We start from the raw sequence: 22,520 nt of genomic DNA on the forward strand, positions 1-22,520 counted from the left end.
TTTACAAGAACAAAATAGAAAAAAACAACAAAAATAAAGCATATAGAAAAATATATGTGAACACGTTTCCATTGCCCATGCCAATAAAAGGGTGAGAAATGTACACCGGAGAGCATAAAGGGGGGGAAAAAAAAAAATCTTTGATGCACACAGTCTCTCTCTACATTCAGACTTGAGATACCACAGTTGTAAACTCCATCTCTTACTGGACACAGAGACTGAATTTATATCCAAACTCTGGATCAGTTTTAAAGATAACTGCAATGTCTCAAAAAACTGTCAGTGGTATTTTGTTTTGTGTGTCCACAATCAGTTGGAAAATAACTTGTGAGAAGTAAACACTTTGCACTTAATGTTGGTGTGCCTGGATTGATCAATAATATCTAGTACAGAACGTGTTTATTTTATGTATGTATTTTTTAATACAAATTGTGTTCTTGCAAATGAATCTTTTATAAGATCAAGACTTTGTGAACTGGGATTCAAATAGGGGAAATTAAACCAACTGCAAAAGCATCACACTAAATCAAAGATACCAAAGGCAGTGCAAGCAAATCTTTCAGAAAGAAAAATACATCCAATGGCATCAGCAGCTGCGTCAATTAATTGAAGATTAGTGTGATGAGATAGTGTGCTGGCAGTGCTAAAAGGCCATCGGCTGTCTCTGGAAGATATTCTACCAAATTTATAGTGGCTTGTCATGGCCATTCACATCATAATACACAGCCAGCAGCTCAATGCCTTAGAAATTAGGGACAGGGTTACAGGAATGGGGTACTTGTTACCTAGAGGACAGAGAGGCAGTTTTTAGACTAGAACAACACAAGTTTTTTTCTTTAAATTTGCATGTGCAACTCACTGCGCCCTTGAGCATATGGCACTCATGTCCAAGGAGGACTGTGCACTCTTTGTATGTAAATAGGAAGCACCATTGCTAAAGGGAGAAGACTGCTTTTAATTCATGGGAATTTCTGTTAATGGACAGCAAAGCTGATTAAATGGACACAAAGAGCCAGAGTAATAAAATGAATATATTAGAAATTCAATACATGGACTAATAATAATTGAACAGACCATTATTAGTGCCCCCCCCGTAGTTTTCCAGACTGGGTCTACAATTAAAATCAGTCTGAAACCGTTTTAAATCCAGTTTGTGAAGCACCCATGGTCCGTCCATACAGCTGTGGCAGCATCTGATGACAGCTGTCCAAATGCCATTTCTCCAAGGACAAAACGCAGTGCGATTGTTTTTTTTTTTTTTTTGTTACCTCTCAACCCGGTGACGCGTGTCAGATGAACAGATGACCCCGCCCAAGTCCAGCCTGACGTATGACACACAACATACGTCCTCCCAGTCGGTCACATGACAGGGAAGAAAGGAAGGAAAAAATTAAAACAACGGGAGCTTATTTGCCTGGCGGAGGAAGGCTACTTTAACTCCAGGTAATGAATAGTAAGAGTTGGGTATTTATCGTGATGTTATCATAATTTGTGGGTTTATGTTAGCTGACGTTCTGGTGACGCTGGATGTACATTTGTGTTCCGCCCAGGCTAAACGTGAATGCTAGTTACTCAGAGATACGTGCTCTCAGGCGGTGCATCGTCCATCCGTGGTTGTGCCTGTGCTACTGAAACTGAGCTCGATCCCCGCAAAGAGTTGATGTCTCAAAATCGTGTGACCAGCAGACGCTTGAGAATGAATCATGAGGGAAACAAAGAGCTAAATCAGTAACGTGTTAGCGTCTCATGTCCGAAAACTAACTCATCATCATTTCCGCTTAAGTTTCTGCTGGTCGACACCTGGGTGCAGTGGAGCTGGCAGCGTTAGAGCGAAAAGGAGAAATTTAAATATGTGTTTTCCAGCCTTCGCTTGGAGAGAGGGAAAAGGACTAAGACGATGGATGGATTTGATCAGCTGTGAGATCCTGACGTGGTGGGAGGACAGGAGCTGGATATGAGATAAACAGGTGAGTAAAGTCACACTTCAGGTGTGTAGTTTAGTGCCTCTCCCCGCCCCACCCCCACCTCCCTTTTATCCAGTCAGATTTAATGCAGCTGTAACACAAAGTTTTTTCACTAAGACATATGAAGTTACGTCAGTGTCCACACCTGCACAACGGAATTGCTTCTGTCTTAACAGATCACAATTGGATTAACTGTTTACAAAGGGAGAAGGTCTGAGCCCTAGTTTACAGATGAACTAACTAGTGATTACACAGTTTATAACCCAATTGATTGAGATGTATATTGTTTCAAGATGGCCTACAAGTCTATCCTGCATTTCTTTTCCCAACACTGTCCAAGGTTATGTTAGCAAATTCCTACCATAACAGGTGAAATGAAAGTAAAAGTGTCTGCAGTGCGGTGAGGGCAGGCAGTCGGTTTGGGGGAGGTTGAAATTAGCCATCTGCTCCTCTAACATGCCCAGTAACTCAATTAGTCTTTTGTTTTGCAGCTCACTCTGTGCTCTGACATCCTTCTAACAGGTTACTGTTGTTATGAATGCAAAAAGTCTTGCATCCTTATTGCTAAGTTAGGAATTAAACATATAGAGTCATGTTTTACTGAGAGTGAACAGTCTGCAGTTTTTTTTTTCTTTGTTCAACAAACAACCAGCCGATTAGTACGAGTTAAAGCAAATAGCAACCAATGAGTGAAATCTGGTTGTGCACCTACTTGCTGGAAGAAAAGCTGCAGGCTCTTGTTGCATCCTTTTAGTATGGGCCAATCTATTTAAACTTGCAGGTTAAATCTGGTTTTATAATATTCTATAGGTAGGTAAAGAATCTGCTGGGGGAAAGGTGGAGGTGAGAAGATGAAGCTGAATGAACGCAGTGTGGTGCACTATGCCACGTGTGACTCGCCGCCAGACAAGACAGGCTTCTTGTTCAAAAAGGGTGAGCGTAACACTGCTTATCACCGGCGCTGGTTTGTCCTGAAGGGTAACATGCTCTTCTACTTCGAGGAGCGTGACAGCCGAGAGCCCATCGGTGTCATCGTCCTTGAAGGATGCACTGTGGAGCTCTGTGAATCAATTGAAGAGTTTGCTTTCGCCATCAAGTTTGACTGCGCCAAAGCGCGGGTGTACAAGATGGCTGCTGAGAGCCAAGCAGCCATGGAGTCGTGGGTGAAAGCGTTGTCCAGAGCCAGCTTCGACTACATGAGGCTGGTGGTGAAGGAGCTGGAGAGGCAGCTGGAGGAGGTGCAGGAGGCTGCAGCTGGTGGTGCCATTGGAACTGTAGTTGGTGGCATACAGGGCAGGCCTAAGCCCATCAAGCAAAACCAGGTGGCACAGTCAAGGTCTGGGGCATCCTCTTCTTCATCATCTTCGTCTTCCTTGTCATCATCATCATCAAGTGCCCCTCACATGTCAGTCCTTTTCTCGGCCCAAAAGAGCATCCAGGATGAGCTGCAGCTTATTTCTGGGTGCTCCAGAGAGAATGGTGTCGCATGGACTAAGCCCCCAGCTGCCTTGGCTAATGACTTTGTTGAGGGCGGATCTTCCTGTGTGGCCTGGGAAGGCTGCGGAGACTCTAGAAATGGCATTGTGATGGGTCACGGGGCTGATGACGCGAGGGCACCACCAGTGCCACCCAGGAGAAGAGGAGCATCTCTGGAAAGCCCCGTCTGTCCTGGCACTGGCTGCTTCTCCAAACTCCACGAGTGGTACGGCAGAGAGGTAGAGGAGCTGAGAGTGCAGTGGCTTCAGAGCCAGTAAACTGACGGAAAGGGATTATTTCTTTTTCCAGCTATATCATTCCGGAAATATGACATCCTCCCCAATCCAACAGAAATGCAAGAAAACTGAGCTATAACTACAAATTGCTGCCTTATCAGTAATAAAAGACAAATAAAATTTTGATATTGATTCCAGAATCTATCTAGTACAGAGGAGTCACTCTGTCAAGAATAACACTATCCATTTTTCAATGCAAGAAATTTCTAAAACACAAAATATGCTTTTTCCACAGTTTTTATGAGCGTTTTTAAGTTAGTAATACAGTATTTAAAATAATCAGTTTTTCTAACAAGATGCAAAGACTTTGGCCTTGACTGTCCTTGTAGAAAAATGCTGTTGTATAATTATGCTGCCGATCTTTATTTCTGCTCTTCTAGTTTTCAAATATACATGTGCAATTGTGTTGGGGTCAGTTATCTGTATAATTGTAGGAGGTACAATCTAAAATCATGAGTTTGTCATAGGTATACAAACTGCTGTGATAAGTGAAATATACAGAAAAAAATGACAAATAACATCTTCCATTGTTTGTGTTAATGGAGGGGAGAAGCCAAAGATGTTAAGGATGTTTCTGTTAGAAATCAAGACAGAACCATAAATATTGATTTTTTTTTTTAAAAAAACTACACAAAACTTATCCATATAGTTTAGGTTGCTATAGTGGCATGTAATCAATGTGGAAACAGAAAAGCCTTCTTGTAGGATTTAAATCCCTATTTGGTGATGAAACTTAACAGCTCTGGAACTTAAATTACAATGACAGAAGTACAGTAAATAAACAGTTGTTGATATTTTTATGATTTAATAGACAATGAGTATCTTTTCCATTCGAAATTCAGTATTTTGAGATTCCTGTGACTTTAAATCACCTTAACACTAAGATTGTGTTAATATACAGATTTGTAAAGAAAACTATTGGGATAAGAAGTGTTCTTAAGGAAAACTAGTCCAGATTCTCCTTCCTAATCCCACCGGGGCACATTACATCCCAGAGGCGTTGTGGTTGCTAATGTCAGAGCATCCTTTCGACAGTCGCTGGGGACTGTGGTGGGAGCTGGATGTTTCGCTCAGAGCAACACATCCTGATATTTTTAGCCCTTATTAGCCAGCAGCCAGATGATCCTGTGTCATAAGAATGCTTGTCACTTAGTTCTTGTCTGACTCTCATGTTTTTTTTTTTTTTTGTTTTTTTGTTTTATCCTTGAATATACAGGACTTATGTATATGATTCTCTAATGATTTCAAATTATACAATGAAATCATCTAAATTTGATCAAACTGTTTTTGTTACAACTGATTAACCTGAATGTTACTGAATGAGTGTTACTGTTCGAAGCCTATACTAATGTGAGCATCTAATGTCTTGGTTTGCTTATTATGACTATTCCATGTTGGATATTAACACTAGCAGTCTGCAAAATGGGCCTTTTAAACTGATCGTTTATACCACATTTCTTTATCCAATCACATAACTGTTTACATTCTGGTTTGTATGTGCCTTATGTTATCTTTAAGTCTGTTGTTGCACTTGTGGTCATTATCATAGGCCTAAAGTAATGGGAGCATTTGGTGTTCGCTCTTTTTTTGGTACTACAGTTATTCTTTCTCTCTTGCCAAAGCCTCATCTTGGTACAGTCACTTGGACAATGGCTCAGTTCCCCCAGTCTGCATCAGTGAACAGTACTATCATTACTTATACACTTGAGTTGTGAAGAAACAGCCATGTGGGGTCGGGGGTGGGGGGTGGGAGGGGGAGTAGTACGGTGTGGACAGTGTTTTTAAGACAGCTATATCAAGATGGTAATTTTTGACGTTACTGTAATTACAGATGACATTAGTCCTGTTTTTTTTTTTTTACAATAATGTTATAATGTTAATGAATTTGTGAATGTGCCAAATTAACCATAGCAATCATAACAGTATCTATCTTTATATAAGAGTACCAAATGAGGAATTCAGCCTAAATGTGTAATAACTAATGTCATTTTCCTTCATTGCCTTCTATGATTCAATATTACATTGCACACTTTGAGTATAATATTGAATAAGTAGATATATATAACACATTATCCCAGTATGGCATGCTGTTTGTTCAGTAAACATTTGTTGTTCATCACTTAATAAACATTGTTAATGTTATATTGTGAGGTTATTTTTTCTATGAACACCTTAACTGCTGCACTGAGTCCTTAAAGGTGGTTTTCTTTACTTACAATACTGTTGCATGGTAGTTGTGGAATGGCTGGTTTAGATATATCTCTCCATGCATTATTTTTTTTTTATCAGCAAGTCCAGCATGATGGGTCCCCTCAGTTCATGAAGGGCCCACAGTGGGTCTGTGAAACCACATGCATTCCTGGTGCTATTCAGCGTGTGTGTCAGCAGGTGTCGCTGTGACCCTAGGCAGCAACCCTAAACCCTCATAATGTCACCTGTCACCTGAAGGACAGAAAAAGTAATCATCTAAATTTGTAATGTGTGAACCATATGGTGACAGAAACCAGCAGGATTGTGTTCTTTAAATTTCCATGTTCTTCTAATATATTCTGTATTCATAATCATTAACTATTGTGCTGTATATTCTTACAGTACATGGTATCACATTACTCTTACACATAATATACTTTGCCTGCTCTACTGCCAAGAATCGTATTTCACTTCAGAGAGTACTGCCCTATTAGTTTGTTAGACACTTGTCATAGGTAGGCCATTTTATGCTTTATATATTTATTTATTTTTATTGTTTTATTTACCTGTAGTTCTGTCCATGTGCAGCTTCTCTGGGCATGAATAAATGCTTATCAGATGTAATATTTTTTTTGTCACCAGCTCAAGGGTTAAACATGCAGAAGATAAATAAGATAAACAAAAGATAAAAGGTACTTTTACTTCCTATAACTATAGGTCATTCTGGTGCATTGACTTGGACTGGCAGCAAACCTGGCTTTGAGGAGTCTGATATTTTCTGAACATACCGTACTTGTCCACGGGGGTACAGTCTGCAGACATCACGAAACTTCCTGTCTTGTAATTTCAATATAAAAGTTTTAAACATGCAGCTTTATGAAAAGTTTGTTTTTTAAATGATATTTCTTTGAGGTGATTTAACTTTATGTTATAACAGCTTATCTTGTTTCTATTTGTTTTTCAGAGTACTTCAGAATTAGCATTTGTCAGCAAAATGTTTAAATGACAAAACTTTTGGACAGGGACCTAGTGTCAGCATTTTTAAATGCATATCCCTAAATAAATACTTTCTTAAGCAAACAAGCGGTGCCAATAGAAAGTGGAAATGAATTAAGTGCATATATTCAAGCATTGTACTGACATAAGAAGTCAGAAATTTGATTCTATGTTCTCAAATACGAGATGCTCTACATTTGATGTTCTATGATATTATTATAAGAGGTGTTTTCATTTTACAAATAAAGAAAACTAATTATAGTTTATAATTGTTAGTTGCCGACCTTAATTTAATACTTCATAGAAACATTAAGGTTAGTTTAATATATTAAACAGTTATAAAGTAATATGTATTGAAGTATAATAATGTAACGCTGGCTCTACACACTTTCTAGGACCTGGTGGTCGTTTGCGGAGAGGGGCCCTTTGTGGACTGGTGCCTCTAAACTCAAGCTTTCGAGCGTCTTTTATTTCGAAAAGACAGAGCCGGAAATGATATTTTGGACTTCCTCTAACTTGACACGAGCTGGACTGCTGCAGATTTTTTGACAGCGGAAATGAGGAGTCGCCACTTTTCCGCGTCAAGTTCGTGGCTGAAACTTTTCTTTCCGCGAAGGAGTCGTCGCATGCGCTCACCATGAGAGAGAAAGCGACGGACTTTGTAGCCCGCAGCTCCTCCACTGATGCTGCTCCTCGCCGACGTGGTTTGGAGCTACTTTAGATGCTTCTCAACACATTTCCGTTATGCGATGTCCAACTTGTTGGTTTGTCGTCGTGCTGCGGTGGGTGCCCGTCCGAGATAACGGAGAACGTGAGTATGTTGCGAGGACTGAGCTCCTGTCAACTTTTTCTTACCTCCAAGGCTCAAAGTGCCTTTTAACAACACCAAACTCTGAATTTAATAATCCCGGAGTGACGAAGCGCACAGGCAACGTGGACAAAGTTTAGCTCCAGTGTTAGTGTTTTTTTCTTCTTCACAATAAAACGTCGTAAAATGTCCTTTTGTGAAATTTAAAGGGCTCAGCCTCTCTGTGGCTCATGGCCGGTGGTGCTGGCGCAGAGTTGCGCAGGCCAAGACAAGAGTAAAAGTTTTCTTCTAAAAATAAAGAGTCCTGTCCGGCCAACAAGTCTGGATTACCAACTGGGCAAATGGGGGGAGTGCGCTCAGCGGGGCCCCTACAGCACAGGGTTTGTTCTGCTCTCTTTACATAATTAGATTAATCGCAGATTAGTTATAAATTTGCAGCTCTGGAGCAGAATGTCCATTGTCTCCAAGAGGGACCCTGTCTAAAAATCTTATTTCAAGACCTTTATTTTTTTTTAAAAATATGTTGAGATCGTTTGTTTATTTTTATTATTTTTTTTATTTATTTATATTATTTTTTGCGTTTCAAGTGAATAACACACCAAATATACCTGAGGAGAGATAGTCCTATGCAATCAATGGATACCCAGGGCCAGCAGTTACTTTCATTTTCAGTGTATCTGCCATTAGCTTTTGCATTCAATGGATTGTTCAGTGTATAAAATGTCAGACCATCAGTCAAAAACTCCAGCATGTAATGCTAGAAAACCAGCAAACTAGCAAAGATTGATACCAGTGAATTGTCTTTCTTTTTTTTTTTTTTTTTTAAAGAGAGGCCTAAGATTAATCAGTTATTAAAAGACCAAACAGGATTTTCTGTATTTGGGCTTCTTTATCACATCAGCAAGGACAGCTGGCACAAAAGCTGCACACAACACTTGCCATTTATAACTCACTAGAGGTTTTAGTGTGTATAAATAGTTTTCTTAATTTGGAGCAAATCTATCTCTTGTGGTCCCCATGGTCACTTTGAAATATAAAACCTAATGTGACTTGTTTGTAATATGTAGCTAGACATTAAAAAGCTCATTTAATGGTCCATTGTTTTTTCCCATGAAGAACTAGCACACTAATATCTGAGATGTGAACTTTGTTATTGTTTGTGGCAGACATTGTGTGTTGCATGAGTGTGCATGTGTGCAGGTCAGCGGTCACGGCTCATGACTGCAGGATGGTGAACAAGAACAAGTGGGGAGCAGTCTCTTGGTTTCACAATCCAGTGCTGTAAAGCAGGAAATGAAAGCAGTAATTTTGGTGTGCGTGTGAGTGCGTGCATAAAAATGTAGGTTAGTGGAGGTGCCCTCTCTCTGCTTGTTTGTCTAGAGCAACAGCTGTGTAGTTGTGGTAGTCCCCATAATCCTTCAAAAACAAAAAAAACATTTGTAGCGGTGGTGATGGTGATGAATATGACTTCATATCATAATATCCATACACAGTCTTCCCCAAAGGTCAAAACTCCTTTATATACATGGGAGGGCTTTCTCCATCTGCCAGCCTGTTTCCATTACAATAACACAACAGGCCTCAAGTAAACTCAGAGAGCCTGAGCATTGTCAGTTTATGAGCTAAGGGGATAAAAATATAATAAATGTAATGTTAGCCAACCACTAACATGGCTAACCTCTGGGCGTCTTCTGATTTAGTAGCACAGGCCCAGGCAGAGCCGCCTATTCTCTACCACAGCTATTGGCTGTTTGGGCTGATGTTCTGTGGGATAGCCTTTGGTAAGTTGAAGCGAATTTAATTTATGACACAGTCATTGTTAAAATGCTGGAAAATAGTGATGAATTTTTTAAAAAACAGAACTGAAAAAAATAAATATTTTAGTTTCTGCTGATTAATGTTACCGTTCATCAAAACACAAAGATAATACATTTCCTATAATGTTCAAGGTCTCACATTTGACATTCTGTAGTCATCAAGTCTTTTGCATTTTTACTTTAAAAAATATAATGATAACCTGATTGCAGATGTTTTTTAATCACCTGATTAATCTCCTGGTTTATAAAATGAAAGACAGTAGTGAAAATGTACCTTCTGCAGTAATATGCTGAGGTTGGCATTTCTATTTGATGTAGTCATTCCAGACCTTGGTTCATTGCAGCAGTGAAGACAGAAAAACATGCCTCTAGGCTGAGGAAGTAACTCTTGTCAGCCTCAGGCAGTGTGTTGGCCATAATCGAAAGCATGAGTGCAGACCTGCATGTTTATATTGATGAATTTCAGAAATGTGTTTATTCCATACAGACTTCCCTGGTTAGTTGGATATTTCAGTTGTGTCTAGCCTTCTCTTTTGCTGTGTGGGAGGGACGATCACAGTTCTGTTCTGCCTATGTAAAAGTGCAGGTGGCTCCGTTTGCTTTATAAATACAGCAAAAACTAAAAAATAAAAATATAATGAATACTACTCACAGGAATAATTGATTAAATTTTAATCTCATGACCATCTTCGATTAAATTGCATTTCCAGAACCAAAAAATCTTGGACTCTCCCTAGAGAGCAGCGGGTGACACTTGTTTAGCATGATTATAATGTGATTTTCTCCAACAAGACCTGATTACTTGGTTGGGGATTTTATCCATCACAATGCCATATTGTCTTGGTAGCTCTCTGAGACATCTTTCCTTGAAAGAAGATGCTGTATCTTCTTGGAATTAGGTTAGTAGTAATGGTAGTATTTCTTCCTAAGTTTTTGAAGTGTTGTGCATCTTTGCTGTATATGCGTGCATGTATGTGCAAGTGGTGATCTAGATGAAGTGAAAAAAAAAAACAGTGGATGCTGCAGCCTTGGCTATCAGCCGTGGATCAGGCAATGTCATGGTTCTATGTTTTTATCTGTGCTGTTATCGGACGCCAGCACTTCCGCTTCTCTCAGGGGTTCTAAGAAATCCACTGATGAGACCACGAGAGAGGTCTGACCCACAGTCGGCCTCTTGGGGGAGGGAAAAAGAGTCAAAAGGAAAAAGAGGAAGGGAAAGAGGAGCTATGGGAGATAACTTGGCAGGCAGACAGATGTAGGAATCTGCAAAAGAAAAAAGATGGAAGAGACAAATTAGGGCAGAAAATGGGAAAAAACAGAAAGCCGTTGTCTGGTGACAGAGGAGATGTTGGAGAGGGAGGGTTGTGTGCCTATGTGTTTTTTCTAAAGCAGCAGTAATTAGAGACTGCATGCGTGTGTTTACCCTGAATGCGCCCCTGTTCTAATTGTTGGTAGAATGTTGATTATAGGCCTGATTGAAGCTGCAGCACTATGAGCATATCACTTAAAACGTGTGCGCCTGTAGCTTCTGCAGTTTCAATACATTACAGCATTTTTATATGTGTGCACACAGCGAGAATGTAGGATACCGCCAAGACTTTGTTTTTTTTTTTTTTTACCTCCCAGGTTGTCCAATCAAACTTTAGCAAAGAAACACACCCTTAATGTTTGCTTTCTAGTCATGAGATGTGTCTCCCGTTTTCACGAGTGCATAGAGCTGCAGCAATCGGCCGATAAAGAGATTATTACTTTACTATTTTAGTAATGGATGGATCATTTTAGCTATTTTTTTAAGCATAAATGCCACATATTCTCAGGTAAGAAATTGTTGCTTTTCTTTGTAAAATGTGAGAGTAAATGGAAAAACCTAAGCTTTTGTTCTATTGTTCAGAAAACACAAGCAGGCTAAAGATTGTGAAGTGGCCTCTGCAAAACTGTGAATGCCATTTGTCCCATTTTTAAAATTATTCTGTAGCCCAAACAATCAGTTAAGAACAAAATGAATAGACGTAGGATAAGAACATAATTGATAGCTACAACCACACAGTTTGATGCACACATATCAAACTGTGTTTAGCAGAAAGAGGAGTCATGTCTAAGTTGAACTGAAAGTAAGATCACATTCTCGCGCAAAAGACACAATTTGTATCATGTAACTCACATTTATTCCCAACACAAGCATAGTTTGCTATCACAGCAGAAAGGAAGATCCAAAATAGGAATCTTGGTTGTTGTACATGTGTCGGAAAGTGGCATTTTGTAAGTGTTAACACTGGAACTCAGTTGGCTCCTCATGAGGCCCAATGTGGAAAAGTTTATAACTCCTAAATTACCCTTCCTGGAAGTCAGATGCCTGCAGATGATTCACAGTTGATCAGTGAGCGAAGCAGTCAATTATCTCAGAGCAAACCCTCCTGAACACCTCAGACCCAGATATATAATACATACACATAATAAATACTATCTCACATCTTTAATACGATCATGCATAGTCATAATTCACACTGAATCAGAAACACGTAACAAGTAGGGATGACTCATTCATAAAGTGCTTGCGGATTTCAGACAGAGATGTCAGTCACACACACAGGCTGGAACATTTGAGTCTCAAATGTTTGAATCGGCTGAACTGCACTGATTCGACTGCCTAGATGTGAATGATGAATTGTTTTTAGCTTTTCAGAAACCACTAAGCCTGTGTTTAAGGGTTCCAGTAAGAAAATGAGTTCAGCCTTTGGTGGCTTTGTAGCTGAGAATAATTTGATTTATTCACTGTATGTATAATTAATGAACTGTTATATGCAAAGTTAGTCTGTGTTTATTTTGCGAGGCTCGAATTGTGCTGGGAAAAACCTGACTTGTTTTTTCTTTATTTTAACAACATGCCCAGTGCATTGAACAATAAGCTTTTGCTGCATTTTGCTTTTATGTCAGTGAACCAAGAAGTAATCCACAGACGAATAATTACTATCTCTAACTGAGTACTAGGAGGAGTAGTTCATTCCTGTTCAATTATGAGTTTGTGACATTTGAATAAACAGCAGAAATTAACTCAGCCTGACTTTTTCCAACCCTGATTGAAATGATATGTTTGTTTGCTGAACCTCTCGTATAGATCTCATTTTACATTGTAGTTTGAGGCTACAGCATGGGGCCTGCTGTGTGTGTGATGCCTGATGTCAGTAATGACCACATGCTCTTTGGTCTCCCCTCCTCACACATCACATCCATGCAGCTAAAGCCAGAACTTGACTTCTTTTTTTTTTTATCTTCTGTCTGTCATTATGTCCCTGGGAGCCCTATATTTTAGTATTTCCTTGACATACTAGGGCTTGCAGGATAATGATAGACTACAGACAGTGAGAAGTCATTTAGTATTAGTCATTGGTAGGATGCCGGGCAGCTGGAAGGGTGCATATTAGTGAGAATTTTACTACGTTATTAGGACTTACCACATACGTACTCATTATAGTTTTGGGAGTGTTATGTAATATATTGTTTCTTACATTAAATACATATATTATCGTGCAGTTTCCTTCATATCTTCATGAATCCAGCCTTTTAGTTTTGCTACATTCCCAACCAGCCTCCCTTTTTCTGTTCCCAGACCACAGGAAATAGCCAGAAAGTGTCTGGGCTTTATTTCAGTGCGTCGTAAGAATAGCAGCATTGTGTTGTGCTGGAGCCTGCGTTGTTGTGGGAATGTAGAACCGTGCAAGAGAATATTCAAACCAAAACAAAAACCCTATGTATCCAATACTATATTGCCTACACATACAACAACAACCTGCCAATGCAGAAATGAGAGGTCTTCTGTGCTGTTGGTACCCATGATAAAAAGCTAATGATGTTTTTTTTTTTTTTTTTTTTTGTGATTTAGTAAAAGAGACTTTTTCTGTCATAGTGTGGTTGTTGTAGTCACTCTGAATAAGAGCTTCAGGAACAGTATAAGCCAAACAAGGACGATTATAGACTGTTCTTTCCCCATAGACATGTTTGTGTAGTGTGGATATGTCATTTTTTCTTTTTACATTTTCTTGTACATAATAAAATGTTTCTTGAAGCAGTAATGTCAAAGGTTTTAGCTTTCAGAGCATGATTACACAGATATACGTTTCCATGACTTTGTGACACCGATGCACCCAGATCAACCATCTTATTCTGTGCTGAAGGTATATGTTTGAAATGGACACCAGCCATGCTCAGTTGCCATGTAGCTGCAGGCTCTTCCTCTCTTGTTTTACCCTGAATCAGCTGGTGCTTTCCTCAGGCTGTGGGAAGTTAGAGCCAAGGTTATCTCATGTTTCAGCGCTACTTCCCCCTTTACAATATGTTCTTTAATTATGTAAGCTGTGTGCGTCTCGCCTTCTGCACAGTTCATTATCAAAGCTCTTTCACATCTCACTTTACTCAAAACAAGAATACTGAGAATCAGCCAGTTTCATCCCTGCAAGTGCAGATCTTTTTTTTTTTTCACGTAGACGCTGATCAATCAATCAATAAAGGAAAAAAAACACTTTAAAAACTCAGCCTCATGTAGTTGTTGTCAGCTTATACCAGGTTTTTATGATACACAGCAGCTTGTTGCAGTCAAGTATAAAACAAGAAGTGAAAGGGATGAAGAAAGGTCACACCGTGTCAGTTCACGTTAACTGGTGTGTTGGCTAACAGTAGAGCTGACTGGTTTGCCTGTCATAACAATATTGAATAGTGACTGCATTGGTGGGAATTTTTCTTCTGAAAACAGAATTACATAATAGTTAATGGTTATTTCCACATAGGTCCCACTTGTGTTCTGCTTAAATTTAGTTTGAGTTTATATAACGCAACGATGGTGAGAGAGAGAGATGCTAATATTTAATTGTCACAACAATCCTGATGTTGGCTTCTGGTTCTGAGCTTGGAGGCAGCATTCACCACTTTTAAAGAGGTTTTTAATGCTCTGCCTTTATTACTGTAACTGTTGTGTAGACCTAGTCAATCAGTATCGATCACTAGGGAATCAGTGCACAAGGACACTAATAAGTTAGTCAGTTGCTGATTCCGTCTTGTTAATGGTAGGATTCGATAGTGTCTTTATGAAAGAGGATTGTACACTTTGAGTTTTGGACTTTACCTTTGTTAGACATCTATATCTGCAATTCTTTACCCATCTGTTCTGTAAAACATCCAGAGCTGGTCCAGTTCTTTTTAAAGATTGTCTTCTATTGTCTGCTGTTCCATTACGTGAATATCCCAGAATAAAACCTTATGTCATTCTTTAGTATGTTCAATATTGAGGAAGTAGTTTTCAAAAGAGGTCTTCAACAAAAATGCAACATCACAGATATTTTAAGTAACAACTCCTCTACATGAGTTTGATGTTCTCATTCCACCACTGACACAAAGTTTGCTCTGTGTGCGTGTGTGTACGTACACAGTATCTTTGCATGTGTGCACTGGTCGCTGCTTGCCAGGGCAGGGCTTCCTGTTGCTGTGATTGCTGCTCAGGCAGAGCAGAGCGGCGGTCCTTTGGTCTCTGTTCCTCTCTGATTTTGCCACCTGGACCTTCACCCACACACAGACCTGCCGTCCTCTCCTCTTGCCTTCCTCTGTTTTCTCGCTTCGTGCCTGCCCACTTATTATCCCCCACATCTTTCTTGGTCTCTGTCCTTGGGACTCTTGTTTCTCCATCTCCTCCTTTTCCTTTTCTTGTTTGATTCTCTCATTCCTTGTTGTTTCTCCCTGCCCTCTCTTGCTTTTATAACAACTCCAAAATCACTCCACTCACACAAACACTTTGTAAATGTATTCCTTGCTCTCTGTGATTCAGTCAGTGATTCAGAGAATGAAAATTCAAAGGTGGTAACAAAATCTGTTTTTCATTCCAGACCTTCTGATGCACATGTTGCCACGTTTGCTAATTTATTTATTTTTTCCACTCTCATTGTTCCCATAAAAACTAGTGTTTGATGTTTCACAGAGCCTTGATGCCATGCAGACTACTTGAGCAGTGAGCAATAGATTGGATCCGGCTGATACTGGTAATAAAGCCAGGGCTATATAAAGGTCAGGAGGATGTGGCTTGCTATAAGTTGCATTTTATACATTGAGAATAAGGAGAACATCCTATTTCTGTAGTAATGAACATCCTAACAGCAGATGGAGGTGTCCATGTGCACACATTCTCAGACGAGTTGCTCACACACATCTGTCTCTTTGTTTGTGTTAAGAAAAAAAGAGGTCAATCTGTCACCCAACAGTAAGATTTGTTTGCATGTTTAAGCATGACTGTAAAAACAGAGACTGTGAAGTCATGCATGGTTTTCTGCAAGGGACATTTTTGGCACCTGAGGTTGAGTTTAGTCAGATCCAACTTTGAGCCTGCATTCACTGATAACATTCACTTTCCATTTAGCTCATAAAAGTGATTCTTTAAATAATTCAGATTACAATGCAATTTGCTTTGTGAATTGAGGGAGTTGCAGAAGGGACCATTTCTGTGGGAGCACAACGGGACTATATGTAACTAATCGTTTGATTTTTGAAAAGAAGTTAATTTGCTATAATGTAAGGCAAAGAAAAGAAGCTAAATCTAACCTTTCACATGTTGCTAGCATCAAGTGTCTGACATATTTGCTGCAAAAAATGATTGATAATAAGTATCAATAAGTAATAAGTATTTGCTGATTAGTTTTAGTAGTTCAGCTCTAGATGCAAGTGTCGAGAGTTATTTTAAGCTTCAATTATAGCTTAATTGATCAATATTATTAATCAACATAAGACATTAATTCAATTATCAAAACCCAATTGGCTGTTTTTTAAAAAAAAAAAATCAGCTTTTAATTACTTAAGGCCAAGCACTGCATCTTAAGCCACTGTCCTTATACTGCACTGATGGTTGCTGTGGCCTGCGTATGAGTGTCTGAAAGCTCAGAGACATCTGCGCTGTGTCCATTGCATCAAATAAGAGCTGTATTCAACTGGGGACAACAGGGAGCACACAGCAGTCTGTGAGAACTGATGCCAAGCTCTTGAGATATAAATAGGACCTCCATGCAACAATGCTTCCACCACCAGCACTGACAGTTCCCTTTGTGTTGTGTAAGCCTCAGTCTTTTGCACAAAAATTAATGCAGTTGGTATATTTGTGTTGGCATTATGGTCCGAGGCATAAACTTGGCGACGTGTGTGTTGGAGGCTACATTTTGGCTCTACTCCCAATAGGTCGTAGTCAGGATGCTCCTTCCTAGCTTCCATGCTGGTTGCTCTTCCATTTTGTGGCCTGAGATTTTAACAGGAATGTCAAAGGTCAGCATCACACATTCAGTCCATTTGAGGTTAACAAATGGAATGAATGAACAACTCTATAAGCTAATAGGAATCATGGGGTTAATCATGCTGACAAGATCAATTTGCATGTGTCTTTCACACATCCTATTTTCTCACTGCTCAGTTAAAATCAGCAAAAAAGGAGTATATTTCCACATCTGGTGTTGGAAGCTAAAAAGTTATTAGGGAAGGTAACAGCTGTGCTACCCAATGCTGCCTTTTACTCTCACTTGGTATAAGAGTCGTATCCACTTTTTAACACATGCAGGTCTTTCAGTAAATTTGGTTCTTAAAAAAATTCAGCTCAGAGTTTAAAGTTAAATTTTAACATGGCTGAGTTTTAGAGGAGATGGTCACCTACCATTCACAGAAAGTGTATCAAGGCAGTTACTTTCGTTTCTGATTAATGAGATGATTAGTTTCTCAAATAAGGATCTGAAATTAGAGAGACAACTGTATTTCTGACAAGCTGCTTTCCTGGCAGTGTATTTTTTATCTAGCACCTGTTGGGCATGTGCATCTGAAGGCAAATAGCATGTGGCTGTTGTAGGTGTCATTGTCTGTTACTGACTGCTATTTTAAACAACCGCAGCTGAGCAGCAGCATCAGTAGTTTTGCACTCGTGGGCACACACAGCAGCATTTGTTTGGTTAAACTTTTTTTTTTTTTCCCCTCTTCCCGGCAAACCTGAAACTGATGTCGACATCGGCCACTTGGCCACAGTTGCTCAGGACAGCAGTTTCTCAGGCTGCGTGTGGTGTCAACACTGCAGGAAAAGCTGTGCAAGATTTCTGTATAGCACATGCGAGAGGCGAAAAAGCAATCAGTGTGCGTGCGTGTGTGTGTGTGTGTGTGTGTGTGTGTGTGTGTGTGTGTGTGTGACTCACATTGAATAAAGTAGGCCTTGTTAAGGAAGATGAGGAAGAGGGAGTGATGAGTAAGGTGAGGAAGAAAGGAAATGCAGGAAATCTCACTCCATTGTGAGGAATGTTTTCCATTTGCAAAGTCATGTGTTTGAGTTGGCCTTTTTTCTGTCCTTCCCTGCTGAATGCTGTCTAGCAAAACAATAATATGATAACAAAGCACCAAGTTGAGGTCAGAGGTCCTGGATAAGTCGACACCGAACTGTGTTAGTGTTTTTGTTTTTTCTCACAACTTGAACGTGGCCCTGTTAGGCCCTCAGTCAACGTGAAGGTAACGGAAGCATGATTCCAAGCACATCTGGAGATCCTCACACCAGAGGACACAGAAGATGAAAAGAAAGGGAAAACCATGGGAACAGAGACGGCCAAGCCCCCAGAGGGATACAGCGAGAGGAAGTGTGTATCTGTGTGTGTCTCTGTGTGTGGGGTGAAGTGCGTGTGCATGTTCTGTAGTCAGTCAGTGCTGAGTCATCGCTGGGCTGGCCAGGCAGATAGAAACAGGCTTCTGAGGGGCCAGCTGCAGGGGCACAGGGGGGCACGCACTGAGCATGCTCTGAAAAGTACAGGAAGGGAATTAGCTGTTGTGACAGGACACATCCAGGAACTTTAGTGACGCAATATTTCACGATGCCAAGTTTTCACTCCCTCATTGACGTACGTGTCCCCTGGTATGTTTGGTGATACTAATAAAAAAAATTGCAGTCGCACTCTGCGTGACATGGTCCTAAGAATTCACGGCTTTTCTTCTCTGAATGCTGCCGTTTAGGACATGGAGAGGGAGAGAGATGTTAGTCGAGAGATAATGAGACAAGTTGCTCCATGTTTGGCCTGACCACAACAGCCCCCTCCCTCTTCTATTTCTTGTGGTTTTCTGTGATCTGTTGGACCACAGTCTGACTCCCCCCACACCAACCCACACGCACTCTTATGCATACACACACTCATACTTCCTCTATTTAGAATAGACCCTTCTCTGCTGCACTGGAGGAAGATGGTATGTACTGTAGGCACATGTTGTAGTTTGAGAATGATTAAACCCTCGCTGATACTGCTGTAGCTGTGAGTGTATTCAGCTGTTGTCCTGCAGCTTGTTTATGGTGAGCATGTGTACAGCAGTATCATAATGAGCTGCAGTTATTATATAATGCTTGTTGGTATCTTTTAAAGCATATCCAGACTCTTTAGACATCAGTGTTAGTTCAGTGTTTGATGGTGGGGTATTCTACCTGCTCTTCGTGCAACTCTCACCCAGTCTCAGCCAGTGCAACAAATGTGACTCCAAAATTGTGTCATGCTATAATTTATAATCAATGTCTTTATCCATAAATCTCTGCATGAAACCTAGTGCATGAAAAGAACATATAAAGGTCATTGTTTAGCTACGTCACAATACTGTGAAAATCTAGCAACTCTGCAGATGATTACACAACACTGTCTCATCCATGGGCTGTCTGCATAAACCCAGAAGCTCCATTCTTGCGTCAGCTAAGGCCTGTCATGGTTCTTTAAAAATGTGACCTTCCTCCTACTAATCTTCTATAACTACCGGCTGAGAATACACAGGCTCAGCTGCATATACACACATCAGGGAAGAGCACAGTGTTTGCAAATATGAAGGACAGCGGTAAGGCTCTTAATTGAATATTTAGGAATGTATCCTGTTTACTTTTTCTGGAGAAATATGTGGTTAACTCTTAAGCCACTGCATCATTTCTTTCTAATTACAAAAGTAGCAATTAGTTAACCAAGCTGGGTAGGTAAGATCACATGCACTGTCAATCTTTTGAATCTTTGGGTTGCTGACTTCTTTCTGCACAGCATGATGGTGTATAGTGGTGCTTCGACACTACTGATTATGGTGGAGAATTGTGACACATTGCATTGATTAATATATACAGTGTATATCACAAAGATAGAAAAACTTGCTGAGCTTAAACTAATCAGCATGTAGTGGTGTACTCTAACAGAAAAAGTCAGTCAAACAAGGCACAGAACAGAGAATAACAAGTAGCATAGACTGTAGAAAGCCAAGCTGATCATACCTAACACCATCAGACCAGTGTCTGCTAGAAAAACCTCTCCTCAAAAAATAGTCAGGGTTTTAACTATTCAACAGCGGATTGGAAGTATTGTACATAATCCTCTACTATCATTTATGAACTGTTATTTTCTTCATTGGTCTGAAATTTTGAGTGAGTGGGGTGAGGGGCAGAATAACATTGAAAGAAGTCACATGTAAATAAGCAGATGGCCAAGCAGGCAGTGTGGTTGATTGAGAAACTTTCTAACCGTACTTCCTCTGTTAGGACCTCATTCAGTGTCTGTCCGCATGAGTTGTTATTGTTTTCATTCATTGCAAATACTTAAGTCATATCAGTTTAATTCAAGACTGTGATGACTTAGTCATCTTTATTGACTCAGCCTCACTTTCCTCCACTTTTGTCTGTTCGTTTTTTTCACCTTATCCACCACAGTAGGGTAAGCTTTCCTAAAGGTTTCCCTAAATGCAGTGCATGCACTGTTTTTGTTCCCGATTGAATCAACTCATTTCTCCCGAATTTAATGGTTACCCATTGTCCTTTAAGCGAACTGTGACCATCCTTATCTATTAAGCTACTCTGACTGGTTGATTGCCAGAGATTCTTTGCAGGCCCACGTAATCCAATTTGGGCTGTTTAGGAATGAGCGTTGATAAAATCAGACTTTTGGCTGTCCTTTCTCAATTTTTGAACTGTTTCAAACTTTCATGTAGTTTGAAGAAATGCTGTGACTGTTCTGCCAGTTCCAACTTTAGTGCTCTACTTTTTGGACAGCGCTCCACATTATCATGATTTGCTTCTAATTACATTTCCATGTCTTCTTTGTCCCTATATCTTCTTTTCCTCTTTCCTAAATCATCCATTGCTCCACTCTTGTCTCTAAATTGATCCCTTATCCCACCTCCTGTCCAACCATCCTTTTCTCTTTTCCTCTTCTTTTTTCAACCTTCTTTGTCTCACAGCAGTGATTCTCAGCCAGTGTGGTTATTGCAATGAATAGCAACACTATCCATCCAGCCAACACCACCACAGCAGCAGGAGGAGGCCCGGGCGTAGCAACACCCTCCAGAGTCTGGTGGGAGTTCTGTGAACTGCACGCCATCGCCACAGCCCGGCAGCTGGCCGGACACTACCAGAGCTTCGCCAGAGAGTGGCCACAGCATGACGTGCTCTCACCAGAGACCTTTTCCAAGCAGTTCACCGATCTCTTCCAGCAGCACTTCTGCTGCGAGGTCAACAAAGATGGCACTCCACTCAGCCAGAACACATGCTTTATTGCTACAAGTAGTGCTTGCTCCACATCTCCAGCGGCCCCTCCTCACCAATCACAAACTGTGATTGGTCAATTGAGGATCACATCTTTCTCTGGGGCACAGGACTATCGGGAGGCAGGTCGGCCAAGTGGGGGAGCTGCTCTATTTACTTTGGTGTCACCAAAAGTGGAGCCTGTGGTGGTGAGCCGGGAACAAGAGCAGCCTCTGCGTTGTGCTGCAGGAAACTCATCAGGAAACCCTGTGGTGCTCAGAGGGTCGACCCACAGCGTCGGTAGCGGATCACTGCTGATTCGTAGCCATAGCAATGAGGAGATCTCTGGCACTGATCATCGTCAGGTATCTGAACGGTACTCGTCTGACTCCTCAACCTCCAACTCAGGACACTCTGACATCACATACTCTTCTGGCAGTCATTTCAAGAAGACTGTAGGCTGGAACCTTTTTAAGAGGCGGACCCGCCCCAGCACCCCCTTATCCCAGGACCTGCCTCCTAGCAACCCCACCATCAACAACAACAGTCTCCCAAATAGTGGTGACAGAGTTGGTGGGATTTCCTCCACAAACGAGGAGGCTTTATCCTCCTCTTCAACCCAGTCTTCTTCTTGTCTGAACTCTGAAGCTACACCCCGAGCTGCATCACAGCTGTTTAGGGCCGGAATAGCCTCTCACTTCTTGGATCGTTTCCCTTTTAGTTGGTTTCGTGGCAGAAGCATGAGGCAGAGGAGGCCTGATGTGAGCGGCTGCTGTAAAGAGGGCCAACTGAGGTACTTGATGGTGGATGACACTATCTCAGACACTCAGCCCCGCTGGCAACGCTGCCGCCTGCTGGTCAGGAGGATCAGGGACACACAAAGTGGAGGAAGAGGAGGGGACATGTACCAGTTGGAGCTCTATGATCCACCAAAGGTAGAAACACAATCACATGTATACATTTTACATCAATTTTATATGATATACTACACTCTTACAATTCAACACATTTATTCTGCGAATTCTGTGCAATGCTGCAGCTGGCAGGTTCCTCAGATTGTGCTTCATATCTGGTGAAGTTCTTGTAGGTCTGTTTGCATTCATTAATAACATACTGAAGTCTTTAAAGCATAGGATAATGTCAGTTTGCCACGCTGTAGCACAGATGCATGTATATACCCTAAATTAAGACACAAAAAACATAAACAGACACACAAAGTCATTTCCTGTTTCTAGCTGTTTTTGTCGCAGGGGTTTTCCCCACCCTTTTTCAAATCATCAGTTTTCTCTTCTTGTTTGTTTTGTTTTCATAAATGATATTTTGCCGCATCTAAGAAACTTCTTTTGGTGTGTATTTTACCACATGACAAATCAAGATAAAAGCTGTGATGTGTTGTCAGAAAACTGCATTTCAGAGGTGTTTTTCATCACCTCCAGTGATTGATCTGTTCTTCAG

The 22,520-nt window shown here is 40.6% G+C and overlaps 2 protein-coding genes across 8 annotated transcripts in view; both read left to right on the top strand.

The window, feature by feature from the left end:
- Positions 1-1,354: 1,354 nt before the first annotated feature.
- Positions 1,355-4,352, top strand: LOC113139381 (sesquipedalian-1). Of its 3 annotated transcripts, none has more exons than XM_026322553.1 (3): positions 1,355-1,443; positions 1,864-1,967; positions 2,775-4,352. In XM_026322553.1, the coding sequence occupies exon 3, from the start codon at positions 2,816-2,818 to the stop codon at positions 3,716-3,718; it is 903 nt and encodes a 300-aa protein (XP_026178338.1). In that variant the 5' UTR covers positions 1,355-1,443; positions 1,864-1,967; positions 2,775-2,815; the 3' UTR covers positions 3,719-4,352. The 3 variants fall into 3 exon arrangements, with proteins under 3 accessions (XP_026178338.1, XP_026178337.1, XP_026178339.1); XM_026322552.1 differs by having other exon boundaries at positions 1,364-1,443; positions 1,551-1,967; XM_026322554.1 differs by having other exon boundaries at positions 1,365-1,443; positions 1,784-1,967.
- A 3,109-nt stretch (positions 4,353-7,461) lies between these two features.
- Positions 7,462-22,520, top strand: part of sh2b3 (SH2B adaptor protein 3) — a 40,866-nt gene continuing 25,807 nt past the window's right edge. The window contains exons 1-2 of one of the 5 annotated variants that reach the window (XM_026321272.1): positions 7,462-7,737; positions 20,783-22,000. In XM_026321272.1, coding sequence (XP_026177057.1) covers positions 20,813-22,000 — 1,188 coding nt within the window. In that variant the 5' untranslated portion in view covers positions 7,462-7,737; positions 20,783-20,812. Of the gene's footprint in view, positions 7,738-18,752; positions 18,776-19,387; positions 19,406-20,782; positions 22,001-22,520 lie in introns of those variants that run through there. The other 4 variants (XM_026321269.1, XM_026321270.1, XM_026321271.1 and 1 more) reach the window with 4 other exon arrangements.

The sequence above is a fragment of the Mastacembelus armatus genome, chromosome 9, assembly GCF_900324485.2.
Source record: "Mastacembelus armatus chromosome 9, fMasArm1.2, whole genome shotgun sequence".
Lineage (NCBI taxonomy): Eukaryota > Metazoa > Chordata > Actinopteri > Synbranchiformes > Mastacembelidae > Mastacembelus > Mastacembelus armatus.

Bases quoted from the DNA above. Each gene is read 5' to 3' on its own strand.
- LOC113139381 (XM_026322553.1), top strand. From the start codon at position 2,816: ATGAAGCTGAATGAACGCAGTGTGGTGCACTATGCCACGTGTGACTCG.